The sequence below is a fragment of the Eublepharis macularius genome, chromosome 17 (assembly GCF_028583425.1).
Source record: "Eublepharis macularius isolate TG4126 chromosome 17, MPM_Emac_v1.0, whole genome shotgun sequence".
NCBI classification, from domain to species: domain Eukaryota; kingdom Metazoa; phylum Chordata; class Lepidosauria; order Squamata; family Eublepharidae; genus Eublepharis; species Eublepharis macularius.
The window spans coordinates 6,280,545-6,308,253 of record NC_072806.1 but is presented as its reverse complement, the minus strand read 5'-3'; the positions used below and the strand labels follow the sequence as shown (position 1 = coordinate 6,308,253).

The window sequence follows — 27,709 nt, the reverse complement described above, 5'->3', positions numbered from 1 at the left end:
CACCTCCCAGTCCTTGTCTATAGTGTCTCTCTCAGCCCCCAGGTTCTGAAACGGCATATATTCACTCTGTGGTTTGGCAGAGGTGGCAGGGCAAATGCCCCAGGCTCTGCAGTCACTAATGTGGAGAGACATGGGCATCAGAAGGTCTGGTGGGCATGGGAGGAGGAAGATGGGCCTTTGCTTGTCGGAAAGATAGGCCGCTTCTCTGCCCTCCCCACTAAACACATGGCACAGTGTCTTGTGCCATCAGCGCTGTCTTCCACGTGCCCAGGAAGCTGATCCCCTGGGCCACTTTTAAGTCCCAGTGGAGAAATAAAAACAGGTACGAGTCTTGGTTTTTAATTCCTCCTACAGGGGCTAAAAGCAGCTCAGGAGGGAATTTTGATTGAGGAAATTGGTGCATGTGTAGAAATGAACTCCACCCAGTGCTGTGGCCCCATTTCCACCACCCCACACACCACACCCTTTCCCAGAAACTGCTTGTTGGAAGTTGCCTTTGTACACTTCCAGGGTAGATTAGCCCACAGTGCTGTGCATTTGATAAAAATAAGCAATGCATTTAAGGGCTCTAAAATATGTAGATGGTTCTCCCCACCCCCACCCCTTTGTGGAATGCTAACTCAGCAAAATCAAGGCTCTTACCAAAAGCAAAACTAATGTGTGAATTGAATCAATGCTCCAGAAGGGCAAATGAGTTTTGTTTCCAGACAGCATCTACATTTCAGATATTTGACCAGCCATTGATTTTATTCTGGTTTTGCTTACTAATCTAAAAAGGACATATTTTTTTTTCTAATAACCTTCAAGTACACGTGGGAAGGATTGGCAATCTGAGATTTTCTTGTAGACTTTTCTGGCAAACGTGAAACGCTGTGGGTGTTTGGCAAACTGTCACCAGTTTTTTCTTTTTCTTTCCATCTTCTGACTTTTATTTCTTTCCTGTCTCCAGGGAATAAGACTGTATGTGTCTTGATTCAGATCCTGGGTCGTAATAAAAATCTATCTTAACTCTGAATGAACCTATCATTTAAGTTCCCATCGTTCAGCACTTAATAAGATGCAATTCATAAAATGTAAACTGCAGTATCTGACAGCATCCACACATCTGACGCTTACAAAGAAGTCTGGGTCTGGCCAATGAGCAAGAGACTCTTGTACCTTGTCTTCCTTGATTGTTTTGTGTTCCTATTTTATTGTGAATTAGATGCCCATGAGAAAGAGAAAGGGCCCTTGCATGCCTTTGCTCCATCCCAACACAGGAAACTGCTCTGTGTCACTCACTGTCAAGACGCATCTCGTAGCTGGATGAGATTGAAAACTCGTGATTAGTTTGTTGCCTGTTCTTGGGAGAGGAGGTGGGAAAGGGGGAAGAAATGGGGTGGAGGGAGTCATCAGTACAGCATTTACTTACTTACTTACTTACTTACTTACTTACTTACTTACTTACTTACTTACTTACTTACTTACTTACTTTCTTTCTTTGGATTTCTATTCCTCCCTCCCCACGAAGGGCTCAGGGCGGATTACAACATATTAAAACACATCAATTTATACAGTTAAAAACCACGAATAGATTAATGAAAAACATAGTATGTTATAACATATTTCACATATAAAAATATGTATTCAGTTATATATTTAGATATATATTTAGATGGCGGCAATCGATAGCAGCAGATACAACTCGACACGATAAGGTGGTGGGCAACCTTAGTAGGGAGGGATTCAGATTATATTTTCATCATTTCCTCCATTTTTCAGCCAGTGGAGGCCAAGCCTGACCTCAGCCATATGCCTGGTGGAACATCTCTGTCTTACAGGCCCGGCGAAATGATAACACATCCTGCCAGGCCCTGGTCTCAGTAGACAGAGAGTTCCACCAGGCTGGAGCCAGGACCGAGAAAGCCCTGGCTCTGGTTGAGGCCAGGTGGGCCTCCTTGGGGCCAGGGGCCACTAATAGGTGTTTTTCTCCCGATTGGAGCATCCTCTGGGGCACATATAGGGAGAGGCGGCCTTGCAGATATGCTGGTCCCAGTCCGCATAGGGCTTTTTAGGCTAATACCAAAACCTAATACCATAACCTGTGTCTCCCTGTCACTATCCATAGTTGCTAGAAGGGTGGAGTGGCAACTAGTCCTTGCTTATGGGATGATCCCAAACAAAACAAAACCACCCACTGTTTGAGTATTTGTCAGTATAGCTGGATAAGAAGGCTTTGGGCTCTATTCCCTCCTCCTACCCAAGTCATGAACTCCTAGCCTCAGTTTCTGAATCAATGAGAGAGGCAAACTCTCAGGGAGGTATGGATATTTGCACAGGAAAAATTCTGAAGTTTTTGGAACTGAATGTTCAGTATTTTCTATAAGTGATAGTCCTGTATGGATAGTTTCAGGTGGGTAGCCATGTTGGTCTCCAGCAGAACAGCAAGATTTGAGTCCAGTAGCACCTTAAAGACCAACATGATTTCCAGGTAGAAGCTTTCAAGAGTCAAAGCTCCCCTTCATCAGATACAAGTGGGAATGCAGATCCCTGAGCCTTTATATCCCAGCCAGAAGGTTGCAAGGAAGGGCATCAGGGTGCAAAGCTTGATTAGAGCAAAAATTAGCATCTGTAGTGAGAATCCTATTTCTCTATTAACCCCAGGGCAGGTGTGTGTGTGTCCATTGTTCTGAATTTTTGAACTAAATCAGTTTCAGCAATCTCACGTTATAATCTTCAGTTGCATGAATAACATTCGTGCATTCAGTGCACACTGGGTGGGGGCAGGATCCTGTGTTCTGTCCCTGTTCCCTGACTGCTCAGCTGGATGTCACAGTGGAGCCTCTGTATGCAGCGGGAGACGCTGTGGAAACGGCACAGTCCCCAGTCGCTCAGTGGTCCCTGGCTGCACAGGCCATTTTCTGCCTTTTGACCTCAACCTACAGAGGTTGGGAGTGAGGATGTGCAAAATCTCTCTTCCCCCTGCTCAGCTTTCCTTCGGTGCTCACACGAAGAGGGGCTGTATGAAAAGCTTGCAGTGTACTTTTTATTATTTTAGTTGGGCCAAATGTTAGCGAGGGCCTGTTCTGTTTCCAGAGCAACGGTGCACATCCAGGTGAACGATGTGAACGAGTATGCGCCTGTGTTTAAGGAGAAGTCTTACAAGGCAATGGTGATTGAAGGGAAGAGGTACGACAGCATCCTCAGAGTGGAAGCCGTGGATGCCGACTGCTCTCCCCAGTTCAGCCAGATCTGCAGCTATGAAATTGTGACTCCAGATGTTCCTTTTGCGATCGACAAGGATGGTAAGGGGCCAGGCGGTCGGTCTTATTCTGTGTCCCTGGAATTGTGTCCAATCAGTCCTGTACGGCACATGCATTTAAATCGTGTCCCTTTTATCGTTGCGGCCGTACGGGACAATAAGAAGCACAGGTTCGTTTGCTTTCTTTGGTGGTTTGACTTCTTTTTTTGCCTACACAAATAAGAGGGTTTCACTGTGCTTTCTGGTGCCCTAATTATGCTCACAAATATATCTCAGGTTCTCCTTAAAGACCAAACATTTAGTGATAGATAAGCATCCTTGAAAGACACCTTGCCAGTCACTGTCATACTTCAGCTGAATCTAGAACATTTGACATTGACATTTATTTCAGTCCTTGTTCTGCAACCTACAGCCACAGAAGAGTGGTACAGGGGTGACAAAGGTTCATGGAACTTTCAGTTCACGTGGGGTGACGTGCTCCAGTGGGCATGGCCACGCTCTTGTGTGAAGCAGCTGTGCACTCTGGAACACGCGCCAGAGCTCTGACTTGGGAGACCAGGGGTTCTCCGGTAGATATCAGTGAAGGATGCATTCCCTGGAGGTAGAAATCACAGGCCTGTATTACAAAAGGCAAATCGTAATTTGGTTCAGGAGTTTGTGTAACAAGCCAACCTTGGAGAGTGGCAGCCAGTCAGAGTAAATGTTGGTTGAACCAATTTTCTGACTTTATTGGCTTGGTCTTCGGGGATGTGCTTTGAATCCGGACATGTCCCACATTTATTCCCTAGCATTTACTAGGGATCTTGGGTAACAGGCATGGGGAAAAACCTTTCTCTGCCTGAGGTTTAGGAGAGCTGCTCGGCGTCGGAGTAGGTGGCACTAGCCTACTGGACCAGTGTTGACTTGTACAAGGCTGTTCCTGTTAGGGGAGGTCCATCTCTCCGTAGCAGAGCCCCTGCTTTGCAGGATGAGGGTCCCAGTTTTGATCGTAGGAACCTCCAGTTATCTGGGAAGCATAGTTTAAAAAGACAAAGGCTCTGTCAGTTTCACCTCAGTTTGCCACATTGCATCTTGGCCAGACCTTTGGAGTAGCTCAAAAGAAAGGGGGGCTGAAGCTAGAGAGAGAGAGAGAGAGAGAGAGCCTTTCTCAGTGCAAAAGAGAGGGGGAGAAAAGCGCTGCTCACCGCGGTGCCCACCTAGATCCACTGTGCTGGGGAGGCAGCGAAGAGGGCCACACGTTCAGCCGCAGCCTCGCAGCCAGCAAAGCACTCGCTTTTGCTCTTGCTTTCTCTGAGTCTTTGTTAATTTCATCTTCGCCTCCCAGGAGCCATCACTGCTCTGTCCTTTAAAACTACTCTCTGGTAGAGTGGTGAAACTGAACTACTCTTTGAACTACTCTTCCCTGCCAACCTTGTGTTCCCCTACACTTGAGTGTCCTCGTGTAAGAAGACTCACGTAGAGAGACTCTCAGTGCCCGTCCTTCAGCCTGTACAGGATTTACGTGTCCATTCCGTGCTCTCTGCTGTCACACGCCGGCTTTTATCACGCCCTCTTCCCATTTCCTTACCCACCTGTTAGTGTCCAAGGACCACCGTCTGTGGGTCCTCTCTCTGGAGAGCCTCTGCCGGTCAAAACCGAACACTCTTGGTGAGATGGTCTGGCTCCATGCAAGGCAGCTTCCAGTTTTTATATTTGGGTAGGCTGTAACTCGGCAGCAGAGTCCACGTTTCCCATGCAGAAGGTCCCAGGTCCATCTCCCAGGAGGTCCAGCTTCAAAAGACCTTGGGTTGGCAGTGTTGGGACCCTCCTCTCCTCTGATTGGCGGCAGCAGAGACTGCTAAGCCCGAGAGATCTGCCTTCTGACTCGGTAGACGGCAGCTCCGTAGGGTTAAAATCTGTGTTAAAACCCAGTCCTTCTGAAACATCTATTTCAGGTTACATTAAGAACACGGAGAAACTGAATTATGGCAAGGAGCACCAGTACAAGCTCACTGTGACGGCCTACGACTGCGGGAAGAAACGGGCGGCTGAGGACGTGCTGGTGAAGATCAGCATTAAGCCAACGTGCAAGCCTGGCTGGCAAGGTCAGTGCTGTGCCCCCACCTTTGCTACCAGCCGTCCCGTCGTGCTCCAATTACACTCTCACCCAGCAGTGCAAGGGTGCCTCATTCTTCTCTTTCTTTCTGAGCTCAGGCTGGAGCAAAAGAATGGAGTACGAACCCGGGACGGGCTCCCTGGCTCTCTTCCCCAATATCCATCTGGAAACGTGCGACGAGCCCATCACTTCTGTCCAAGCCACGATTGAGCTGGAGACCAACCACATTGGGAAAGGCTGCGACCGAGATACTTACTCTGAGAAATCCCTTCACAGGCTGTGCGGTAAGATCTCACTTAGCTGGCCTGGGAGAAATCACAGTGTGTGGTGGTTTCATTGTCCTTGCGATTCCTTAGACTCTCACCCACTCAGCACAATTGGGAAGAGTTGTCAAAAGGGAGGAGATGAAGAAAATAATGTAGGTGGGTGGGATTTCTCGCTGTGGGGCTGTAAGAAATCGAACCTTTTGTTTAACTTGCTGTTTGAAAATGGGCAGGGGGTGGGTGGTATCTCCGGCAGCGTCTTCAAGGCTGACAAATTTTCTCGCATCAGCTGTTTGTTATAATTCATTTGCGGATTTATAACCTACTTTTTAACTAAGCAAAATGCAGTGAGTGTTTGAAATGTGTCATTTAATCATTAAATTCCTTAGTAACAGAACCAGAGGAGCAGGGGGGACAAAATCTGTAGTTCAGACTCCTGCTTAGCAATTAACAAATTGCTACACCTAGAAGTATGCACCAATTGCCAGCTCTTTGAAGCTTCAGACTGCCAAGACCTCATGAAGGACATCCAGGGGCGTCATCAGGCCTGCAAAGCGCTCCCCGTTGGCGTACACTCCTGTTCCTCGCGCTTTGACCTCCCCCTTCCTCCAGGGAGCTCAGAATGGCATGCATGAATGGGATTATCTCAATTTTGTTTGCCCCACAATAACCTTGCCAGGTAGGGCAGGCTAAAGTAACTAGCTTAAGGTCACACGGTTGGCTTCATGGCCCAAGCAAGACTGGTGTCCCCAGTCTAAGTCCAGCACTCTGACGGCTAAACCACAGTGGGCTTTTTGCAACATAGCCAGAAGGCAAAGCAATGGAAGAGTCACAGGCTGTGATTGTTTCCCTGCAAAGCTCAGTTGGGCACAAGATAAGAACAGTGACTGTCCACAGTAGTAGCAGTTGCAAATGGTGCCATCGTTGGAAAGGCTGTGTCTTATTTGATTCTGCCCCCTTCTGAACTGCCCAGGAATTGAAGGCTAAATCCTGTAATGTGCTGGAGGCTATGTGGGTGCACAGGATACACAGACAGACAGACACATAGCTAGCTTGATTGATAGCTAGCTTGATTGATTGGTAGCTAGCTGGCTTGATTGATTGATTGATTGATAGCTAGCTAGCTTGATTGATTGATTGATTGATTGTGATTTAGCCATAGGCCATCACAAGATTAAAAACAACACAAAACCCCCCATGCTTCCTCTAGAAACAGTTACATCCATCATCATAGTTAGAAAAATTAAACTGTACAAGGAATCATACCGGTCTTACAAGTTCCCCATTTGGAGAAGCCTTGGATCTGATCTTCCTGGCTTGCTAATGCAAATTGTGAAATTCTCTAGGATCCATGACTATCGCTGTCTGCTAACAGGAACACGATTTAGAGTGGTTTCGTTTTCATTTTTCAAAAAGAGAGCCAATTTTCCGCCACCAGGTGGTTATTGAATAAATGAAGGGTGGGCCTGAGCAGGTACTCAAGGGGAATCTGAGTTCTTTATCGATCTGCAAATGGCCCGGGAGCCTCGGCAGCATCAGGGGATGGGGTATTGGCCTTTCTGATTAGCGGGACCTGTAAAACAAAAAGGGATAACTTCTTTATTTTGCGTTTTTTCCCTTGAGACGCCAGCACAAGTCACCACTGCAAAAAGCAATTGCTGTAATTCAATATCGTGGCCTGTCCTAGGAAAAAGGGGTTCCTAATGGGAACCCAGAGAGCTGGAGCTGGTTCTCTGCACTGCTGGGAGGAAAATGGCGGGTGGGGGAGTAATTCTAGAGCTGAGTCCCTTCCTCTGCAGTTGACAATCGGTCTCTCAGGGCAGCAGCAGCAGCAGCAAAGGCTGGTCTTGGAGGGCAGGAGCTGACAACCGACGGAGTCATCCTTCGTCCTGCAATTAGAATTCAGCAACTGAAAGGCAAAGCACACGTAGTACGGATTCTCAGCCCAGAATGGGAAGGGAGAGGCTAAAGCAAAATGCGAGTCACAGAAGCGGGATCTTGACCAGTAGATTCAGTCATGGGCAAGTGACATTTAGTGCTGTACGTTCTCTGCAATACTTTGCAACAGCGCCGATGCTAAAGAGTTAGGATTCGTATAAGACAAGTAACCGCGTTGACTTCCTTTCTAGGGAATTGACTAGTGCGCAGTTCATAACAGTCCTTCAATTACAGGTGCTTCCTCTGGCACAGCTGAGCTGCTTCCCCCTCCGAGTAACACTGCCAACTGGACGGCCGGCCTTCCTACAGACAATGGCCACGACAGCGACCAAGTCTTCGAGTTCAATGGCACCCAGGCGGTGAAGGTTCCAGACAACGTCGTCACAGTCAACATGAAAGAGCCCTTTGTGATCTCCGTCTGGATGAGGCACGGACCTGGATCTAGGGAAAAGGAGACCATCCTCTGCAATTCAGACAAGACAGGTTGGGAAAATCTCACCATTTGATGAGCAAATGTGCAGCATCCTGGTTTTAGTCTTAACTAAACACCCCTATGCTATTGACTAGTCTTCCTTGATTGCCATAGAATGGGAGTTCTCAATCTTTTTGAGCCTGTGAGCACCTTTGGAATTTTGAGGGAGAGTGGTGAGCGCCACCCCAAAATGGCTGCTATAGAAGCCAGGGCCAAACCCAAAATGGCTGCCTCAGGAGGTGGTGCCAAATGGAGTACCTCCCTCCTCACACCTCCTTTGCAGAAGGAGAGCCAGAATGAGGAATGGAACCACGCACTGACTAAGGAAAGCCCAGGTGTTTACTAGTCCTTATCTTCCAGTGAAAAACCCTTTCATTTGAATGACGGCAGCCAATAACAAGGCCTACCTTACAGTGGCCCCACCCACTTCCTGAAAAGCTGAGCAGGCCCCAAGGAAAGTAATAGTGGGCACCCATGGCACCATATTGGGAACTTTTCCATAGAATGTACACAAATAATACTCTTTTAAAAAAAAAAAAAACTTCATTTTCATTTTACATAATAATTGTATCTTTATCAAACGTAAATACAGCTAAGTAATTTTCAGCCACTGTTCCTCCATCCAATGATCTTTCCTCAGTCTCTCTCATTATTTCCAGCCTTTTGTGACAGATTGGGTGCTCCTGCCTTGGCACGATTCTGTTCTCTATCGCTGGAATACAATTCTTCAGTATCTTCAGAAAGGGAGCTGAGCGCACAGAAGTCTTGATTAAGTTCCAGGAGAGCATATTTCTTTCCCCTCTTTTCCCCTTCGCCTTGCCCTGGTGTGAATAGCTTTCTCTGTGAACACTGCAAACAGGAATTTTTAAAGATTGTATCAATACTCAGGAAATGTGATAATGTGGATTCCATAATTGTACCTTAGTGGAACCAAAGAATTGTCTCTTTGTTCCTCCTGAGAAACAGCAATTTTGATTGATTTTTAAAAAAGAAACCTACTTCTCCTTTCTGACACCGTCTCTTACAGTTTTATCCCATCCTTTTCCCAAGGAACTCAAGGTGGAATACAAGGGTTTTCCCCTCCGTTTTATCTTTGCAATGCCCCTGTGAAGTAGGTCCGGCTGAGAGAAGGTTCATGTTCCTCTAGCAAGTTTTCTGTTAGAGTGAGGATTCGAACCCACATCTCTCAGATCTGAGTCCAACACTCTGATTGCTGACATCACACTTGGGTGTCTGAGGAGACCACAGCCAAAATCCGAAGCTAAGCAGAACAGTCTCTTGAGTTGGAATATATCAGCTCTGTTCACAAGCCGTCAGACCTGATCAGAGGTGCCAGTCTAATATCCAAGATCACCTTTGAGCTTGGTAAGAATTGGAGTGAGGCCAACTAAGATTTCCCTTCTTAATTAAAAAATGTAGAGCTGCTGGAATCTTGGAGGTAATTATATTGGAAAGGAGCAATGAAATTAGAAGCTCACGTCCTTAGATGTGGCTCGTCAACAAGGCCACCTCAAAGAATTTACTTTCTCAGCTACCAGATGTTCATTTGCAAGATTTTTTTCTTATTTTGATGGCAGTACTGTAAACATGGACCGCCCCCCCTGCCCCCACCAAGTTCAGCCATGCCTAGCAAAGCGGACCTCAGCTCACTCTTTCCCAATTGTTGCTTTGTTTCTTTTCATTGTATCTTCATGCAAAATTTGAATGAATGATTGCATGCAAAAGGGATATTTTTCCAAAGTGCTGAAACACCAGTCCTGAGTTATCAAACTGTAACAACTGTGTTACAGTTTGACAGTACATGGCTTTAACTTTTGGATTTTGCTGTGGACCAACATGGCTATCTTCTTTTTGCTTGTTTGTTTCCTTCTCCATTTAAAACGTAATGCAGTAGCTTGACTAACAATGATTAAAACAAACCCCATGCCTTTGGGAATGGGGAGAGACAGGAGAAATGGTAACATATCTCTTCTTTGCACAGACATGAACCGGCACCACTATTCACTGTATGTGCACAACTGCCGACTCGTCTTCCTCTTCCGCCAAGATCCTTCCGAGGGGCAGAGCTACAAACCGGCAGAATTCCACTGGAAACTGAACCAGGTGTGTTAGAGAGGAGGCAGACTTTATCTTCTGTTACATTTATATCTTGACCTCACCACCCCAAATGGGAACTTCAAGATGGCTAACAAAATAAAAATGGGGTGAGTCCAATTAGGCCAAAGGGAAGGCTCTTGTGCTTTCATACCTGGAGCTGTAGTCCCGTGGCAGAGCACCTGCTTTTCCCACAGAAGGCCCCAAGTTCAGTCCCTGGTACATCTGGTGAAAGGATTTGGGGTAGCAGGTGGTGGGAAATCATAGAATTGTAGAATCACAGGGTTGGAAGGGATCTCTAGGGTCATCTAGTCCAACCCCCTGCAAAATGTGGCAAGTTCCCAAATACCACCCCCTTCACTCCATGCCCAGAAGATGGCAAAACTCCAAATGGCCTCTCTCTGCCTGAGACCTTCAAGAACTGCTGCCAGTCAAAGAAGGCAGGATTGAGTTAGATGGACTAGTAATTTGGCTCTGTAGAAGGCATGTTTGTGTATTCATATGGCAAGTTGCTGTAAGTTGAGGGATCCTAGAGAGGAGGACGTGGAAGACTAAATTGCTACCCAGATCGAGGTTCAAAATTGCTACCTGGATCAATGCACATTCGTAGGTAAACCATGCCCTTTTAAAAATTTCAAGAGCCATTAGGCATAAAAACAATTGAAAATTTAGGGTACCTCTTCATATCCTTTTTTTCTTTAAAATAGGGGTGTGAATATTGTGCCTTCTTCCGCGGAGACAGCGTTCTTTGCAACTGGCCGTTTCCTGCTGGTCTCACAGTTGGCAAAGCCATTTGTCTCAGAGGACTTGACTTCTTGGTCATGGATTTGCAAATCCCTGTTTCTTGGTCTTTGCTGCCCATGTTTGGAAGATAAGAGCAACCATGCCCCATCTCTCAAGACTTCACAGAGCTATGATAGAGAGCGTGGTTGCATAGAGGATAGCCGCCCCTTGGCTTAGACAATGGGCCAGAGGTCCGGCTTCTTACTGGGCAGCTTGACACTTTAATTATGCAAAGACCGCTCCGAAGCACTCCTTTATATTAACAACTGAAATTGTGACTATGATAAAGCAATGTTCACGCTCTGTAGCTCCCTCCAGTTGACTCTGAAGGGGCTTTAGGTTTTTGCCCACATCCTTGAAAAACGGGGCATGTCCAAAGAACTCTCTGGGTCTGAAGTGCAGGAGAGCAGGCCCATCTTCATTCAAGAATTGGACGCTGTTGTTTTATTCCCCAGGTGTGTGACAAGGAATGGCATCATTATGTCCTCAACGTAGAATTGCCCACAGTGACTCTCTACGCCGATGGTGTTTCTTTCGATCCTTTCCCCGTGACGGAGGATTACCCGCTTCATCCTTCCAAAATAGAGTCCCAGTTGGTGGTTGGAGCATGCTGGCAAGGTAAGACGAACTTGTTGAAACTCTGGGCAATAGTTAGCCCGTAGTTGTGGCAGGCTGTAGGTTGATTGCCTGCAAGCCCTTTGCTTGTTGGGGGGGAGGGGGGTGCGTTACGGGCCTCACCCATTGCCTGCACCAGGCGATGAGGCATAAGCAGGAATGAATGATGCAGTGTCAGTTTTTTCCTAATTATTTGTGGAATGTTGTGGAAATAAATTTTTGCTGCAGTTACAGCAAAGCCAACGAAATAAAGCACAACCCTCACAAAATAAAACCTCACCTTTTGTGTTCTCAGACTGGGTTGGAAAGCCAGAACTCACTGCACACTTGGGGCCTGAGTCGCCCTTGAAGGGAACCTTCCTGGAGTCAGGCCCTTTTGGTTCTCTCTGGTTAGTCGCGCTTTTTGTTTTAAGATGTTTCCCAGAGCCGTTCTCCAGGGTTCCTGATATTTTTTTCTTAGTAAGATCCTGCTACTTGTAACTATAAAAAGAAACGCGGCAGCAGTGGTTGGTTTCAACATGCAAAGCAGGTTTAAACCGCCATTCTCCAGAGATTGCACAGAGCTGAGTCATAGTGCCACTGAAGCTTTTCTTGTCAGCATGTCGAGAAAATGGATCTTGGGATTCGTCTGAGGAATGACAAAAAGGATATAGGTTACCAGCACTTCCTGCGCAGGGTCTTTCTCTCTTTCCACTTCTCGACAAACCTTTTGAAGGTTTGCTGACCAGGCCAGAAAGGAAAGCATTGGCCTTTTTTTTTTCTTCTTCCAGTGAGGCATCGTTTTCTTGTGTGGGGGGGTGTCAGTTGTTGGTGTTGAACAGTAAGCTTCCCCGAAAGGCATCATCATTCGTGAGCAACGTGCAGCCATGGCCGAATGGCCTAGAGTGCTCCCTTCTGGATTCCATACTGCACTTTTCCGCTCCATGTCTGCAGACTCAAGGAAATGCCCCAGAACTTTGTTTCCATCTGTCCATCTTAACCTTTTTATCCCAGAAGCTCAGGGCAAGACTGAGAAAGAGCACGGCTAGCCCAAGGTCACCCTCTGAGTGGGGATTTGAACTCAGGTTGCTCTAGGCTTAGTCCAGCACTCTGCCCATGAGACACACACACACCCCAGCTCTTGGAACACGGTGGCAGATGTGTAGCGGTTGCTCTGCAGATGAGTGCCGACGCTTCTTTTGAAATGGGCTGGTAATAGAGTGTGGTTTATACTGAATGGGGAAGCATTGCACCAGGTGAGCATGTTGTCCAAGCCAGGTGTGATGTGACAGATCAAACAAGTCCTAACCACCTGGTTCCTTGTTTCTTCTTCCTGTTTCTTTGTCTTTCTGCTCTGCAGAATATTCAGAAAATGAGAATGACACAGAAAAAGCGACTGAGATCCCTGCAGGTTGCTGGTGTTCTTCTTAACTTTCTTTCTTTTCATTTCTAAGCCGAGACATCGCTTCATCTTGCACATAGCATGAAATGACAGCATTGCATTACAGCCATTGAATCAACATAATCCATTGCTGGGCTTGTGTTTTTTTTTTCCTCCTATGTTGCTTGAATCTGATGTGTTCCGCCTCCCCTCACTCTCTTTTGCTGTTAACACTCAAATGCTATTTTTAGGCAGACTTGCAAACCATTGACCTGGTTGAAATGATGGAGGGTGGGGGATTTTACTGCAGAAATGTACAGCTTCTGTCTGTCGTCTCTCTGTCTCTCTGTCTCTGTCTCTCTCTCTCTCTGTTTCTCTGTCTGTCTGTCTGTCTGTCTGTCTCTCTCATATGCCCCCCCTTCTGTTTTCCTCTTGTTCAACCCATCTCTGCATGCATTGCCCAGAGGAGGGGAGACACTGCTGTCTCTTGCAATTCTCTAAGAACAATTAATCCCCATCCCTAAACTGACTGATGGCGGGCAGGGTGGGGTGGGGTGGGGGAGGAGGAGATCCACCACTTTCTTAAACTAAGTAAAAATAGAGGGTAGTATTGGGGGTGTGGAAAGCAAGCTTTGGAATGACGTGCTAGTTTGTACGTCTGAGTGGCCTTTTGCATAAACCTTTCCACGTGTAAAAGGGCTTTAGTGCGTTAAGCTTTTTGCAAACGTTTGATATGTAATCCTCACAACAACCCTACAAGGTAGATCAGTATTGTTATTCCTGTAATGCCGATTGGAGGATGAAGAGGGAATGTTGTCGCTTGCCATAAGGCCATCTGGTGGGTTCAGGTCGAGATTGGAACCAGCAGCTTCCCAGTTCTCTTAGCCACCGGACTGTCCGCTGGCGTGCATTGCAGCCGTGTGCTTTCGTCAGCGCAGCAGATTTTTCTAGTTATTGCTCACTGGGGTTTGCCTCTCAGTTAGAGACCATTTTTTTAAAAGTCTCCTTGCATTCATTTTAAATTGTACTTTTGAAAAAATTGCTAATACTCTAGAGAGCTTTGCCAGAGTCGGAAAATACCTTTTAATTATTCATCACTTGAGCAGTGAAGTTCCAAACCAGCTTAGAAAAGAATAGCTAAACAGTAATATTTAGTTCTTTTGCCTGAGCTGTCGTCCCATTTTGAAGAAATCTTAATTGATTTAATTGTACCTTCTGATTTAAAGCTGTGTATTTTTACATATGAATAAAAGCAGTCATTGGGGGGCGGGGAGTGTAAATTTCTTATGTTTAGGTCAGGCAAGTGCATGTTGGAAGAGGCATGAGTCAGAAGGGACTCTTCTAAGACGGTGTATTCCATGTCTGTTTTTTTTTTTAAGTACTTCTAGTTTTTTAAAAAAATCTGTCTGATTAATTGGAAACATCTTCTAAACTCTTTAGAGGGTTTTCGGTAGTTTAATATAACCCAGTGACTGCCTAAATATGCAGCCGTAATGTATATAAAGCAACAACCCTGTAAAATAAATCTCTGTTGTGTGGTCAGGAGTGGGGGCAGATGTCAGGACTGCAGCCAGATGTTAAATGAGGACATCTCTGGCTCAAAGCATAGTCTCTTAGCTCTAGGGTAAGTTGAAGGAGGGAGCAGGTTTGTGGTGCACCTAGGCTTCTGGTTCTGGCTACAGAATTTGGGCTCGGCAGTTCTTGCTCTGATCCATCATGCCGCTATTCAAGCTCCTCTGAATCACTTAATGAAGGTTAGTTTATGTCTTAGCAGTGACAAGATCCTGAGGATGTACGCTTGTGTGTTTTAAATTTAAAAAGCGTCATGGGGGTGCTGGCAAGGGGAAGAGGAGACCAGGTGAAGAGGAGACCACACCCATCAGCCACTACATGGCTTTAGATCGGTGTTACATTGTCAGCTAAATTCTTGTAGGTGCCAGGAGGAGTGGAATTGCATGTCTGGGCTCCTAAAATTGGGGGTGGGGGACAAGGATGATGAAGCCAGAGATGTTCTTAGGAGGAGCTTTTAAGGCCCATAGAGGAATTTCTTCCTCCTAGCTGCATTGAACATGGAGATCTACTCTGCCAAAACGTGGCTGTGCATTTCTCAAACCAGCACCTTAAATAGCTTTTCTCTGGGTTTCATTCCAGGAGTTATTCAAGTTGTTCACAGTGCTTATTTGGGTACAGTCGCCATCCTTGCGCAGTTTTAGCAGGCAGAACATTCCACTTCTTATAAGTGATATTTGAAGACTTAGAATCATAGTCCAACCCCCTGCACAATGCAGGAAATTCACAGTTACTGCCCCCCCCCCCACCACCACACACACACCCAGTGACCCTTTCCATGCCCAAAGATGGCAAAACACCGTCAGGATCCCTAGCTGATCTGGCCTAGGGAAAATTGCTTCCTGACCCCAAGGTGGCGATTGGCATTACCCTGGGCGTGTAAGAGGGGGCCACAAGAATTAAGCACTGATGTAACCCTTCCTGTCCTCCCTCTCATGATTTGGTGCTGTTCTCTTTATGTGTTTCTAAGGAACATAGAAATGGGGTTTTTTTTGTTGACGTTGTCATCCATAATCCATTCCCTCCCGCCCCATTTTCACAGCGACGGAGTCACAGTTTGCCCTGGTTTGTTCTGTTGCATGTGTATGGTGTAAAGTTCTCTCGAGTTGATAGGAGATGTGTGTTTTTTTTTGGTATGCCTGTTCTGTATTGTAGCCGTGAAACCTCAAAGCGGTAAGGGGGTGAAAATCACTATCGGTAATGGCTAGAGGCTTAATTTCCACAACTGAGCTGGGTCATCCCCTTTCCCTCCTTTTCTCAAGGGCCACCTTGCATGAGTGAGCTTCTTTTTAAGTTCTCTCCCCCAAACAGTGCTTGAGCGTAACTGCAAGGTTAACACAAGAATGGACACTTGCTAACCTGCATGCCGATGTAACAAGAGCAACGATCAGAGATGTCCCTCCCCGAAGGAGCTGATCACATTGACCACTTCTGTCTTCCCTTGCCCGCTAAAGGTGGCGAGCATCGCATGGCTCAGTTCTTCCGAGGCAACCTGGCCGGCTTGATGATACGCTCGGGTAAACTGGAGAACAAAAAAGTGATCGACTGTCTCTACACCTGCAAAGAGGGGCTGGATTTGCAGATGGCCGAGGACAGCAGCAAAAGCCTGAAGGTAAACCGGCCCCAGAGGGACCTTCCACTTCCACTGCAAAGTTTGGCTATGGAAGTGTAGGGGAGGACAGAGCTTAACAAAACAGAGCTGCCTTCTCAAGGTCTTCCGCTCTCAGCACCATCTGGAAGCCCTCGGGATGTTTTTACACTCCACTTGAGTCTGTTAAATGTTATTTCTGTTGAAGAGTTTCATAACATACGGTTTATTTGTGGACAAGTTTGCAAATGAGGGATAAGTGTCCCTTCTGAATACAGTAACTCAGAAGTGGGGGGACGCAAGGCAGAGCAACGATTGTAGAGGGCAGACATGGAATGTGAAGGTCCAGGCGAAATGAGGCAGCGATCATGGAAACCCCAGCTTCTCTTAAAGCTGAATTTCATGTGGATGGGACCGCGGCTTGGACTGGGGCCCAGCAAAGCAGGATAAGGAGAGTTTAATCCTTCCACCCCTGCCTGGTTTCTCCTTTGAAAACTGCCACCTCCTCACCCCTTCCTCCATTCTCCTGGACAAAAGGTGGAAAGGTGGACTTCTCAAGTCTAACAGAAGGGGGGAATTTCAGTGGCAAAACCGTATTGGACCGGGACAATTGAAACCCCTTGCTATTGGCCCTGATCCAAACTGAGCCAGCGGACACCTGAAATGCAGTTTTAAAAGCACTGGAAGATCCTGGACTTCTTATCTAAAGTAGCCGAGTTTTAAACTACTCAAAGCAAATTTTGAAAATGTAGATGAGCAGCGCAGTTGAAATGTTTTTGTGGAGGAGGCAAGTGGTGATCTTGGTTAGATTTATTTATTTATTTAGCCATTTTGACCATATTTTCAAGATACAGTGCAAAGGAAGGAAATCCAAATGCTTATACATTTGGTTATACAGCAACTAACCTGACTGTCCCCCCCCTTCCCGATTTTTACAGGCAATTAACATTTAATAAACTGGCGTTTTCCCCCAGGAATCTCAGTACTTGTACTGTAAGTAATTCCCTCTAAGCGCTTTGTGTTTGCCTGTATTTTATCAATAATTGGCTCAATAATTTCCTTGAAATTCTCCGACATAAAAAGCAAATTCTGTAGGTGGGGGAAATGCGTCTGTTTTTTCTCCTATTTTTTTTTCTCCTCCCTGCAGCAGGAAGCATTAATCACTTCCTTCTGCAAGAATATTTCCCATTTATTTAGGAGCTAGCATAACAGCTGCAGGATGTTGCCTAAAGTGCCTGCCAACTGCAGACCTGGTGGTGGCAGAAGAGAAAACTCGAACAGTCAGTTTGGTTACTGCAGGATTAAACAAAGACAGCCAGGTTCCTAGGATGTTTCTAAGATGGTGAAATGAAGTTTAAAGTTTGTGTGTGTGTAATAAAAGACCTTTCTGGCATTCACAGCAAGAGGCTTGGCTTCATTGTGATGAGCCTCAAGGTGTACTGCTAATGACTTCTAGCTCTTTCCAGACCTGACTTCTCCTTCCTTCTGCCTCTGCACTGCTGCTGGGCATTTCAGATCCAAATGAATCCAAGCCAGTCGGTGTTGACCTTGGAAGGAGATGACATTGACCAGTTCGACAAAGCCATGCAGCGCATTTCCTACCTGAACTCTCGCCAGTTCCCAACACCCGGGATCAGAAGGATCAAGATCACAAGTGCGGTCAAGTGAGTCTTGTCACCCGCACGCTGCATCCATAACGGTTCTGGCACTCCGAGAGACAGAAGTCTTCTTTTAAGGCAACTGGTTTCCTGAAGGCTGGGTGTGGGTGTGGGAGACGCATGCCGCTCGTAGCTCAGAAGTAAAGCACGTGTTCTGCAAGCAGCAGGTCTAAGGTTCAGTCTTCAGTTAAATTGTCTCAGGGGAGTGGGGAGAAGCCCTCTGGGTATCACTGCTGAATGGAATAGACGTCACTGGCCCGGTCCAACCAGTGCTGCGATTCAGGTATGTTCAAGTGGGAAGATACTTAGCGGGCTGCTGCAGAGTCCATGCTGCACTGGTGAGGCCTGAGTGCGCGGTCCCAACTCCTTCCCCCCCTAATGGAGATTCCCACATAACTCTTCTGCAGCCTGGCTGTAACATAGTGTCCTTTTATGATCCGGCCATCTAAGGTCACGATAAATGTGTACTAGATTTTGTAAAAGAAACCGTCTTTAGTTAGATCCGTACATTTTATAATCCCGCTTCCAAAGTCCTCAAGGACTCCAGGTACATAAGATTTGCCAAATGATTAAAAAGCATAAATTGGCATATTAAATATACAAACGTGCATTAAATATACCACCGCTGAAGTTTTGCATGCCTTCCCGATCCCTTATTTTTGGTTTGCTGGCATTGGAATGGCCCCTGAGCAGCACACCATGCAGCTCGGACAACTTGCACTGTAGACCCAGAAACGGGGCTGGTGGTTGGGGAGACCCACTGGAGTTGCACAGAGAGCAGCTGGCAATTAAGTTGCTCCCTGTGGTGGCTGATGTGCGCCCTTTCCGTTCATTCATGCTTTGTGCTGTGTGGATGGTACACTTGAGGGCTGGTCTTGGAGAGGCCAGAGACTGGAAGAAAACCAGGGCCAGCATTCGGCTTTGGTGATGATCACCAGCCATGTTAAAACAAGCCACATAGAGCTGAAGGCAACACGGTCCCCTTCCCCACCCACTAATGCCTGCTTTGTGCATCGAGCGCCCTGTGTTTATCTTGGTGGTGCGTGAGCTTCTTGGGCTGTAATGGCAGCCAGTCTCGGTCCCCTTCCGCAGGTGTTCCAACGAGGAGGCCTGCATGGCCATTCCCTTTGTCGACGGCTACGTCATGGTCTTGCAGCCTGAGGAACCAAAGATCAGCCTGAGTGGCATCAACCACTTCGCCCGTTCTGCTTCCGAGTTTGAGAGCCCCGAAGGGGTCTCCCTCTTTCCCGAGCTCCGCATCATCAGCACCATCACTCGGGAGGTTGAGCCGGAGGGAGACGGTGACGAAGATCCCACAGGTGAAGCCTCCATGCATGGCGACTGAACCTTTAGCGCTCAGAAGTGACATGGCTCCTGTGGGGGCAGGGGTGACGGAGTGGACGGTGAAGGGTGGAGGAAGGGTAGGAGATGCTACATGGAAACACAGAGGCCTGTTGGTTAAACTCATTTTCTAGTTTTCCGGAAAAAAACGTGGAAGCGGTTGAGCCGCCTGTCTGGCAAAGGTGTGCAGGCTTTCTTGTTTCTGTTGCATCCTTTCCCACCGCCCCCACCTTCCTGACCTCTGTGCGCCTGTGTTTGTTTGCAGTCCAAGAATCTTTGGTGTCCGAAGAGATCATGCACAACCTGGACACCTGTGAGGTGACCGTCGTAGGGGAGGAGCTGAACCAAGAGCAGGAGAGCCTGGAGGTGGATCTGGTCCGGCTGCAGCAGAAGGGAATGGAGATGAGCAGTTCCAACCTCGGCGTGATCATTACGGGTGACTATAACGCTCTGCCTTCGGTGTGCTTGTGATCCCAGCAAAGACCCCGTGGTAACCAGAGAGCTCCAAAATGTATTTTTCTTGGCATTTGATCCCAAGTAATCTTCATTTAGGATCAAGGTGGTAAGCTCCACATGTGTCTCGTACTTGATAACAGAGTTCTTGGAATGCTTCTGGGATTCTAAATGCGGACCTTTTTATTATTGAACCAGCCATCACTCTGATTCTAAATAAAACGTTTTGAGTTGGGTAGATCCTATCTGAGCCCAGAGAATAAATACTTCTTTAAGACTTGAAAGCTTTCTACACCTTAAAGGCTGGAGGAATCGCCAGCTGTGGGGCAGGCACTGGCACAAGTCTCCGGTCCTCTGGCGTGGCAGCACTAATCTGTAAACCGGGCTGTTGAGTTTTATTTGGTTCCAAGAGCCTATTCAGGTGGGACGTATCGTTGGAGTCAGCATGAAGCCCCCTGCCAGCCACAGATGCTTGGTTCATGTCCTGACATGAGGAAGTGGGAGATTTCCCCCAGAAGTCCCTAGAGCCTCTTTCTGCTCTGGACAGTTAACTCCCAAAGAAGGTCTGAGCCAAATCGTGTATTGCTTGGCTATCTCTGCAGCTGAGCCTCGAGGAGTCTCTTTATTGGGAGCTCTCACTTTCTCACCAAGAGGTAATCTTTTTCTAGCTCAGGCTTGGGAGGTACCCCAACGAATGTTGGTGCCTTCTCTAACATTCGGTGTCTCCTTTAAAGTAAGTAACAGCCTCCAACACAAATTTTGAGCAAGAGCAAATCAAATACCTGTTTTCTTCGATTCAGACTCTCTTAAGTGAGCCACATAGAACAACTTTGAAGGCCTTCAGGCTAGCATTTACGGGTCGGGAGGGGTGATAGAGTAGCGGCCCTATCCCAATCCTTCCTTGCCCCTGACAGCAGCTGCATTGCTCTCCCTTTAGGGGTCGACACAATGGCCAGCTATGAAGAGGTTCTGCATCTGATACGCTACCGCAACTGGCACGCCGTGGCTCTGTTTGACCGGAAGTTTAAATTGGTCTGTTCGGAGCTCAATGGCCGTTACGTCAGCAATGAGTTCAAAGTGGAGGTACGTCAGCAGATCTTGAGGAATGAATGGCCGGGCTTGCTGAGAGTGAGCTTGAGTGGAGTGGGGCATAGGAATCCACCCCTTACACAGGGTCCAGTTGTTGGTCCCAATAGTCTAGTGTGGTTCGCTGAGACTGGCAGTGGCTCCCTAGGTTCTCAGGGAAAGGTCTGTTCCCAGCAGTTACTTCCTGAGATTCAGCTGGCAGAGCCCGGGATTGAATTTGGGATCTTCCAGGTGCAAAACCAGGGCTCTGCCACAGAGCTCTAGCCCCTGGTCTCCCTGGTAGCAAACCTTGCTTTCTTTCCTTTCCCTGTAACTTAACAGTCTACAAGCCATATGTCAAGTATTTTATAAGTAATTTATAACTACATAGATAAATATGGCTAGATCATATGTACATTTTTTAATCTTTAGTTTCTGTTGTTCAGAAATATTCTGTAGATGTTCAGTCCAGGGAGTAATATATTGATTGTGGAGTAAGTTGTAACGGGCAGTTAAGAAGGATATGGGCAATTGAATCAGCTTGATCCGTACAATGGATACAATAGCGCTTCTTAGGGGGAATTCTACTAAAACGGCTCTTCATCTCAGAAGAAGGTAACGCATTGCATCTGAGTAACATGAAAGAACATCGGTATTTTGGAACTGTTAAGTGGGAAAAATATTTAGCAGTTCGAACATTTTCTGATAGGATAGATGAAAATAAATTGGAGAACATTTCCGATAAGCTCTCTTCTCCTCCATTTGAGTCTTCCTGGTAGCAAAGTTGATGAAGGGCAGCCAGCTGAGTCTCTGGTAGATCTTGGCACAGCTGTTAGCTGGCGGCACTCTGTTGGTGCCTTCTCTTGAGGACACCGAATAGCTTGCAAGATCGAAGCAGCTGTGCTCAGTCATTTCTCAGGCCTCTCCAACCTATCCAGCATAGGACAGATAAAACCAGGGGGTTTTTTTCAGCGGGAACGTGGTAGAACGGAGTTCCGGCACCTCTTAAAAATGGTCACATGGCCTGTGGCCCCGCCCCCTGATCTCCAGACAGAGGGGAGTTTAGATTGCCCTCACGGAGGGCAATCTAAACTCCCCTCTGTCTGGAGATCGGGGGGGGGGGGCACAGGTCATGTGACCATTTTCACTGAGAGCGATTTAAACTTTAAAAAACTCCCCTCTTGTTCCAGCTGACCCAAAGTGACGTCATTGTGCGGTCTTGAGTTCCACCACCTCTTTTCTCAGAAAAAACTGGATAAAACTAACCACTGAGGCTCCCCAGACTACTAGGAGCTGCACAAAAAATGGAAACTGGCTCTGCCCAAAGACTTGCAATCAAATGCAATTTGCAGAGAATTGGGGCAGCTTCTTGCTAACTCGCTCAGCTCTTGTTAAGAGTTTTTACTTCCTGTTTCTCTCATTCTCTCCTGCCCACACCTCTGTCTGCCAGGTGAACGTCATCCATACGGCCAACCCTGTGGACCATGCCAGCCACATGGCTGCCCAGCCTCAGTTTGTCCAGCCTGTCCACCATTCCTTTGTTGACCTCTCTGGCCACAACCTGGCTAATCCGCACCCTGGGTTTTCAGGTAAGGACTTGACCTTCCTTCGGTCCCTTCCTTCCCTTCAGACTGAGATGCTCCTGGCTAATGAGAATCGGCATCTCTTTGGCTCCCTTCCCAGAGGTGGCTGCATTGCAACAAATTGTGTCTGAGTTGCACTTAGTGTCTGGGAGAGTGTGGAGGGCATGTGAGGCTGAAATTACCTGGCTGGATTTCTTATCATGGAGGAGAGGCAGCCTGTTTCTCCTCGGCCTCCGGGGAACAAGTCGCTTCCTCCCCACACACACTTTTGGTTTCAAAGGAGGCTCAAAGGCAGGGGTGGGTTTGAGGTGCTACTTTCCCTTTGGCTGAAAGGTGTCTGGATTTTCCCTGGAGTTGGAGGCCCTCCTAGGTCTCAAGCACCCACCTCCAACTCCCATTCTCCCACTCCAGAGTGCAAGCTGTCTTGTTTTCTTGCCGCACCTGAGACGGACCATGGGTAAGAGAAGGCTGGCAGACTTTTTGGGCAAAAAGCTGAAGGCTGTTAGGTGTTGGTGGTGCGGGCGGCCGTTGAGGAATAGCTAGACCACTGCACCCTGCTGGCTTTCTCTTGGTCTGAGAAACAGACGATTTATCTTGAAGCAAAGCGATTTGGAACTTGCTGCGTTTCAGAGATTGCAAGGAGCAGATTAGGGGACAAAAGCAGGCCTGCACAGCGTGGTTATTGCTGCAGCCCTGTGGAATGCGGCTCAGCCCGTGTTTTGGTAGTTAAGAGCTTCCTGGGCGTAATTCTCCGAAGGGGTCTGAGTGATCCTGGGGAAACCACGCTAAACTTCCCCAAGACTTGCATAAAGGGCCACCTGAAACACGTTGCTTGGAGCTCCCTCCTTTGCAGGTCCCGCATGGCTTGCTGTGACCACCATGTGAGTGTATTGATCTTTCTCTGCCTCTCCTAGTGGTCCCAAGTACGGCCACGGTTGTGATCGTGGTCTGCGTCAGCTTCTTGGTCTTCATGATCATTCTGGGAGTGTTCCGCATCCGAGCTGCCCACCAGCGAACGATGCGAGACCAGGATTCTGGGAAGGAGAACGAGATGGACTGGGACGATTCTGCTCTGACCATTACAGTTAACCCTATGGAGGTAAGGCATGAGTGTGTTTCCTTCTCAGTTTATGGTAAACGGCGCTAGTCCTCAGTGTGCCAGGTGGGGCTGCCCTTGGCCCTGTCCCTGAACTAATGTCCTATAGATTCCATCCTGCCTGCAGAACATCTAGGACTGGTCCAGTCCTCCGTCTTTCCCCCCTGCTGCTGCTCATAGTTGCTACCGGTTTTACTTTAACATCCCGCTACGATCACTTGGTGGTTCCTCTCCGGAGTAGCTGTTGCAGATTGAAACGCGTAGCTCGGGGAAAGGGTCTAGGTTTCTAGGATGCTTGTGCAAGCAGCGTGCATTGCTAGTTTCCGCTCCGTTAGCACATCTCCCCTTCCCCCATGATTTAGTAGTTGTTCCTTGACCCTTTGTCCTGGCCAGAGCTGTCCGAATTGCCTCTTTCTAGCAAGGGGGAAAGAGAAAGGGGGAGTTTCGGTCATCCAGCTCTCTGGAGAATGATTGTTGGTGAGCCCCATCTTATGGGCCAGGGTCGGCATTGATGAGCAAGACCCGTGGACTAGCAAAGAGGCCGCAGCGAACCTTTGTAACCATCCCCCTGGCATTGCTGCTTCTCTTTGCTGCTGCCGCCGCCAGCTCATTCCCCTTGCCCTCTGGGCAGCAGTGGGGAGTGAGCCCGGGTGGAGTCGCCAGGAGGGAGGAGGGCCCTGGGCACCTCACCCAGGAGCCCCCCCCCCATCCCTGCTCCCAAAACACTGTCCTGAAGGAGGGAGGGAGGGAGGGTATCCCTGGAAACAAAAGTCATAGATAGGGAATCAGGCAGAGCTTTAAAGAGGAATCCTTCTAACACATCCCTCCGATATACCAGACGTACGAGGACCAGCACAGCAGCGAGGAGGAGGAGGAAGAGGAGGAGGAGGAGAGCGAAGACGGTGAGGAAGAGGATGACATCACCAGCGCGGAGTCGGAAAGCAGCGAAGAGGAGGAGGGCGAGCAGGAAGAGGACCAGCAGAACGTCAGTCGGCAGCAACAGCTCGAGTGGGACGATTCCACGCTCACCTATTGATCCCAGCCGTTCCCACAGCCGCCTATCTTGTCCTTCTCTTCCAGAAGACTCCACAACAACCCACTCCATCGCTCCCGAGGATCAATGGCGTAAGCAAATCGCTTGGGCCTGTAGAGTCAACCAGTGCACCCCGACTCTCACCATGTCTCTCTCTCTCTCTCTTTCCTGCCTAGCTTCCCCGAAAGCTCTGTCTCTAGAAATCTAGCTCGCTGCTCCTCCCTCTTCTTTATCCCACAGTGACTGGATGGGCGGGGGTGTTTTTTTTTTATTCTGCAAGGAATTGCCTTGTGTGCACTCTCTCCTCACCTCATCTTGTTTTAAGAGACTCTGTAACAAACACACAGGCAAGACTGTCTGGCTTTTTACATTTTTATTTGGGGGGTGGGGTGTAGGGGAGGCATTTCCCAGCTTTGTTCCTCTTCTCATGCTTTCTTGGAGAAAACAATTCCAGGACTGTTCGTTGATGAAAAGTAACTTGGGGGCAGGGGCGTTTTTATTTTTTCCTCCCCCCCCTTTTTTTTTTGCCGCTCACTTCATCCCCGTGAATCTTTTAAAGTCTGTTCTCACCTTTCCACCTTCTAGTGCATGTGTAAAGTGGCAGAATGAGGTTAATATGTAGAAGATTAACAAGACTTTTTAATATTTTGTAAATATATTGGAATTATGTAATTATGTCCTTCGTGGTAGTGAAAACGGGGAGGGAGGGGATAAAACCATGGTAAGGTTTAAAAAAAAAAAAGAAATAAATAAAAAAGTCACACAGCATGATATAGAAGTAAGCTTTTTTCCTGGGGTCAAGGTTAATTTAGTGAATTAGAAGAATTAAGTGATGATGCGGTGGCTATCGGACTCCGCTACCAACTCCACTCTCGTCCAGCTCTGTTGATGGGTTCTCCCCTTTCTTAATTTTATTTCAGGGGCAAAACTTGTCAGCAAAACTGCAAAGGTCTTTTCCACGAACCTTTCTCGGGGAGAGGTGGGGTGGGACCAGCTGCCCTGGCTTTTGCCATTTCAGCCGTGGGTTCTTTGTGCATTTGGCTTGTAGGGAGAGGGAGGCAGCTAACCTCCAATGAGGATGGCAGGTCTGTTCTTTTTGCACGTGTGGAGAAGCCGGGGCTTCCCGATTTCACAGTCGCAGCTGCCACAGGGGTGGCTCTGTCTCCTGTAATGAAGGAGGCAGAAGGGCCCTGCATGGTTTGTGTTTTGCCTTGGCTACTATTCTAGACAGGTGAATGCAGTTTGGGGAGAAGGCCCGGCAGGCTTGGGCCTGGTTACTGGCATCATTCCTGTTTGAAACACTCTGTGTCATTCCCTGTAGCTCCTTGTACTTCGGATATGGGTGTCCTGAGCTCTTTTTTTGTTTGTTTACACAACGGCCATAGGTCCTTCCTAGTGAAATCAAAGAATAAATGATCCAAGATGACCTTGCAGATCCACTTACTGAGGTTCCAAGACCACAAGGTTTGGAGTGGGGTGAGGCCGCCTCAGACAAAACCTCACTGGGGCTTGGAGAGGACCAGAGAGCCCAAAGGAGGTGAAAAGCGAGTTATGACCCCATTTGCAGGGGGTGAGTGCTAGGCTTTTCGGAAGGCGAGCTGTGTTCTCCTCTGTGTGAACTCTCCTGTGAGAGAGGCTCCGGTTTTGTTGCTTTCTGGTCGATTATGATTATTGGGGGGGGGGGGGATGATGGTGATCTTCAACTACAGAGAAAACCTTGATTTTAAGCACAGCACTGCTTAGGCGCTCCTCCGCTGGGTCGCTGACGGGGGGTAAGCTGAATTCTGTCTGGCTGATGTTACGTGGGGCATCTTTAAGTGTGGGTGCTCTTGTCTGCCAGACTGGCCTTTTGCTTTTTGGGCTCCAGAATCACTCACAGGGAAGCCGGTAAAAGCCCTTGGATTCTTGCTGTTCCCAAAGTCAGGCAGTTGGAAGGGATTACAGACATTTCTTGGATCCTTTGGAAACTAAGCTATTTCCTTTGTTTCTTTTTTTTCCCCCTCTGCCCTTCTATCAAGCAGCCTAGTTCTTGGGTTTCTGTGGATGAAAATCTGGTCTCTGGAGTGCCTTTTACAATAGAGGATTGGTTTGAAGGCAGGCAAGGTTTAACCCACACAAATCAGCATAACCTTTTTTTAATGTAAAAAAAAAAACATTTAGAATTTTTTAAATGGGCAGGGAAAAGCCAGTCTCAGTTACTTTTACATGGTATCAAAACTGCTAGATTTAAACCTGGGAAAACTTTTAACTTATGTCCGAGTTGTCCTGTGTTTCAGTGTCATTGTGTGGAAGATTTTTAACCCCTTCCATTATGCCATCACTGTAGCGGCTGTATTTTTAAGACTGTAAACTTGATCATGAGTCTCTCTCTCTTAAAATGCTAACGCTGAAAGGTTGTAAACTTTTTTCTGATGCCGTTTGTAGCCATTATGGGTCTAACATTTCAGATGTGTATATTGGTAAATAGGTTGAGTTTGGAAAGTCTGAGCTACAATAAATTTCTGGTTCTAAACCTTGACTGTTGTGCTATAATCCTTCTAAGGAAGCGAACTGAAGATTAAGTAACTCTGTTCAACTAAATTAACCAGTGTGTTTCTGCTGAGCAGTTTAAAGAAACCAAGGGTGAGCAATTACTAGCTGGTTTAATTGGTTACCAAAACCTGTTGTCATGGAGTGCTGCTTTTTTGCTGTTTCTCCGAGTCTGTCTACGCAAGACACGAAGAACACCTGTTGGGAGATGCAATGTTAGCTGGGAAGGGTAGTTTAAAAAGACAGAGCTGGCGGCAGGGCAAAGGCTTTGCTATACACTGGAGCTGTGTGACGGGGCTGTGAAATGCCAGAAGGGAAACTTCAGCCCATTATAACCTCTCCAGGTCCAAGGCCGGTTCTGGAAGGCAGCTCCAGCCCATTTCCATTCCTCGCTGCCCTCTGGTTGCGATTCCACACAGTTTTAGACTAGAGAGGTGAAATTGACAGAGCCTTTGGGGATGCAAAGATGAAATTAACAAACCCTCTGAGCAGTGATCACTACTTCTGTCTTTTTAAACTACCCTTCTATAGTTCATGTATCCGTCTTTTAATACTACGCTTCCTGGCTAACATTGCATCTCCCTACACTTGAGGAACATGCGCCGAATCATCTTGTGTTGAGAGACACTCAGTTGCCTATAAAAGCTCATGCAACTGAGAAACTGCAAATAGCGCCGCCTAGCAACAGAACGAAGTACTGCAGCATGCATATGTTAATAATAGTAGCAATAATTATAATAACAACTGCACTTGTATACTGCTCATTTAGACAGAATTGTGCTCCACTTGGAGCAGTGGACAAAGTCAGTGTTATCCCCACAGTACAGCTGGAGAGCTGGGCTGAGAGGAGTGGCTTACCCAAGGCCACCTGCTCTATAAGAGTAGCCATAGCTATCCTGCCCTATCCTACCCTTGCAGCAACCATGTAAGAAC

The 27,709-nt window shown here is 47.4% G+C and overlaps 1 protein-coding gene across 4 annotated transcripts in view; it reads left to right on the top strand.

The window, feature by feature from the left end:
* Positions 1-26,759, top strand: part of CLSTN1 (calsyntenin 1) — a 64,096-nt gene extending 37,337 nt beyond the window's left edge. For 2 of the 4 annotated variants that reach the window (XM_055001205.1, XM_055001204.1), the window contains 15 exons: positions 3,076-3,284; positions 5,176-5,325; positions 5,435-5,620; positions 7,772-8,020; positions 9,991-10,112; positions 11,342-11,504; positions 12,841-12,891; positions 15,885-16,042; positions 17,534-17,682; positions 18,769-18,995; positions 19,283-19,453; positions 20,408-20,553; positions 21,986-22,124; positions 23,033-23,217; positions 24,053-26,759. In XM_055001205.1, the coding sequence (XP_054857180.1) occupies positions 3,076-3,284; positions 5,176-5,325; positions 5,435-5,620; positions 7,772-8,020; positions 9,991-10,112; positions 11,342-11,504; positions 12,841-12,891; positions 15,885-16,042; positions 17,534-17,682; positions 18,769-18,995; positions 19,283-19,453; positions 20,408-20,553; positions 21,986-22,124; positions 23,033-23,217; positions 24,053-24,250 (2,503 nt within the window). In that variant the 3' untranslated portion in view covers positions 24,251-26,759. The remainder of the gene's footprint in view (positions 1-3,075; positions 3,285-5,175; positions 5,326-5,434; positions 5,621-7,771; positions 8,021-9,990; positions 10,113-11,341; positions 11,505-12,840; positions 12,892-15,884; positions 16,043-17,533; positions 17,683-18,768; positions 18,996-19,282; positions 19,454-20,407; positions 20,554-21,985; positions 22,125-23,032; positions 23,218-24,052) is intronic. The other 2 variants (XM_055001207.1, XM_055001206.1) reach the window with 1 other exon arrangement.
* The last annotated feature ends 950 nt before the right edge of the window (positions 26,760-27,709 follow it).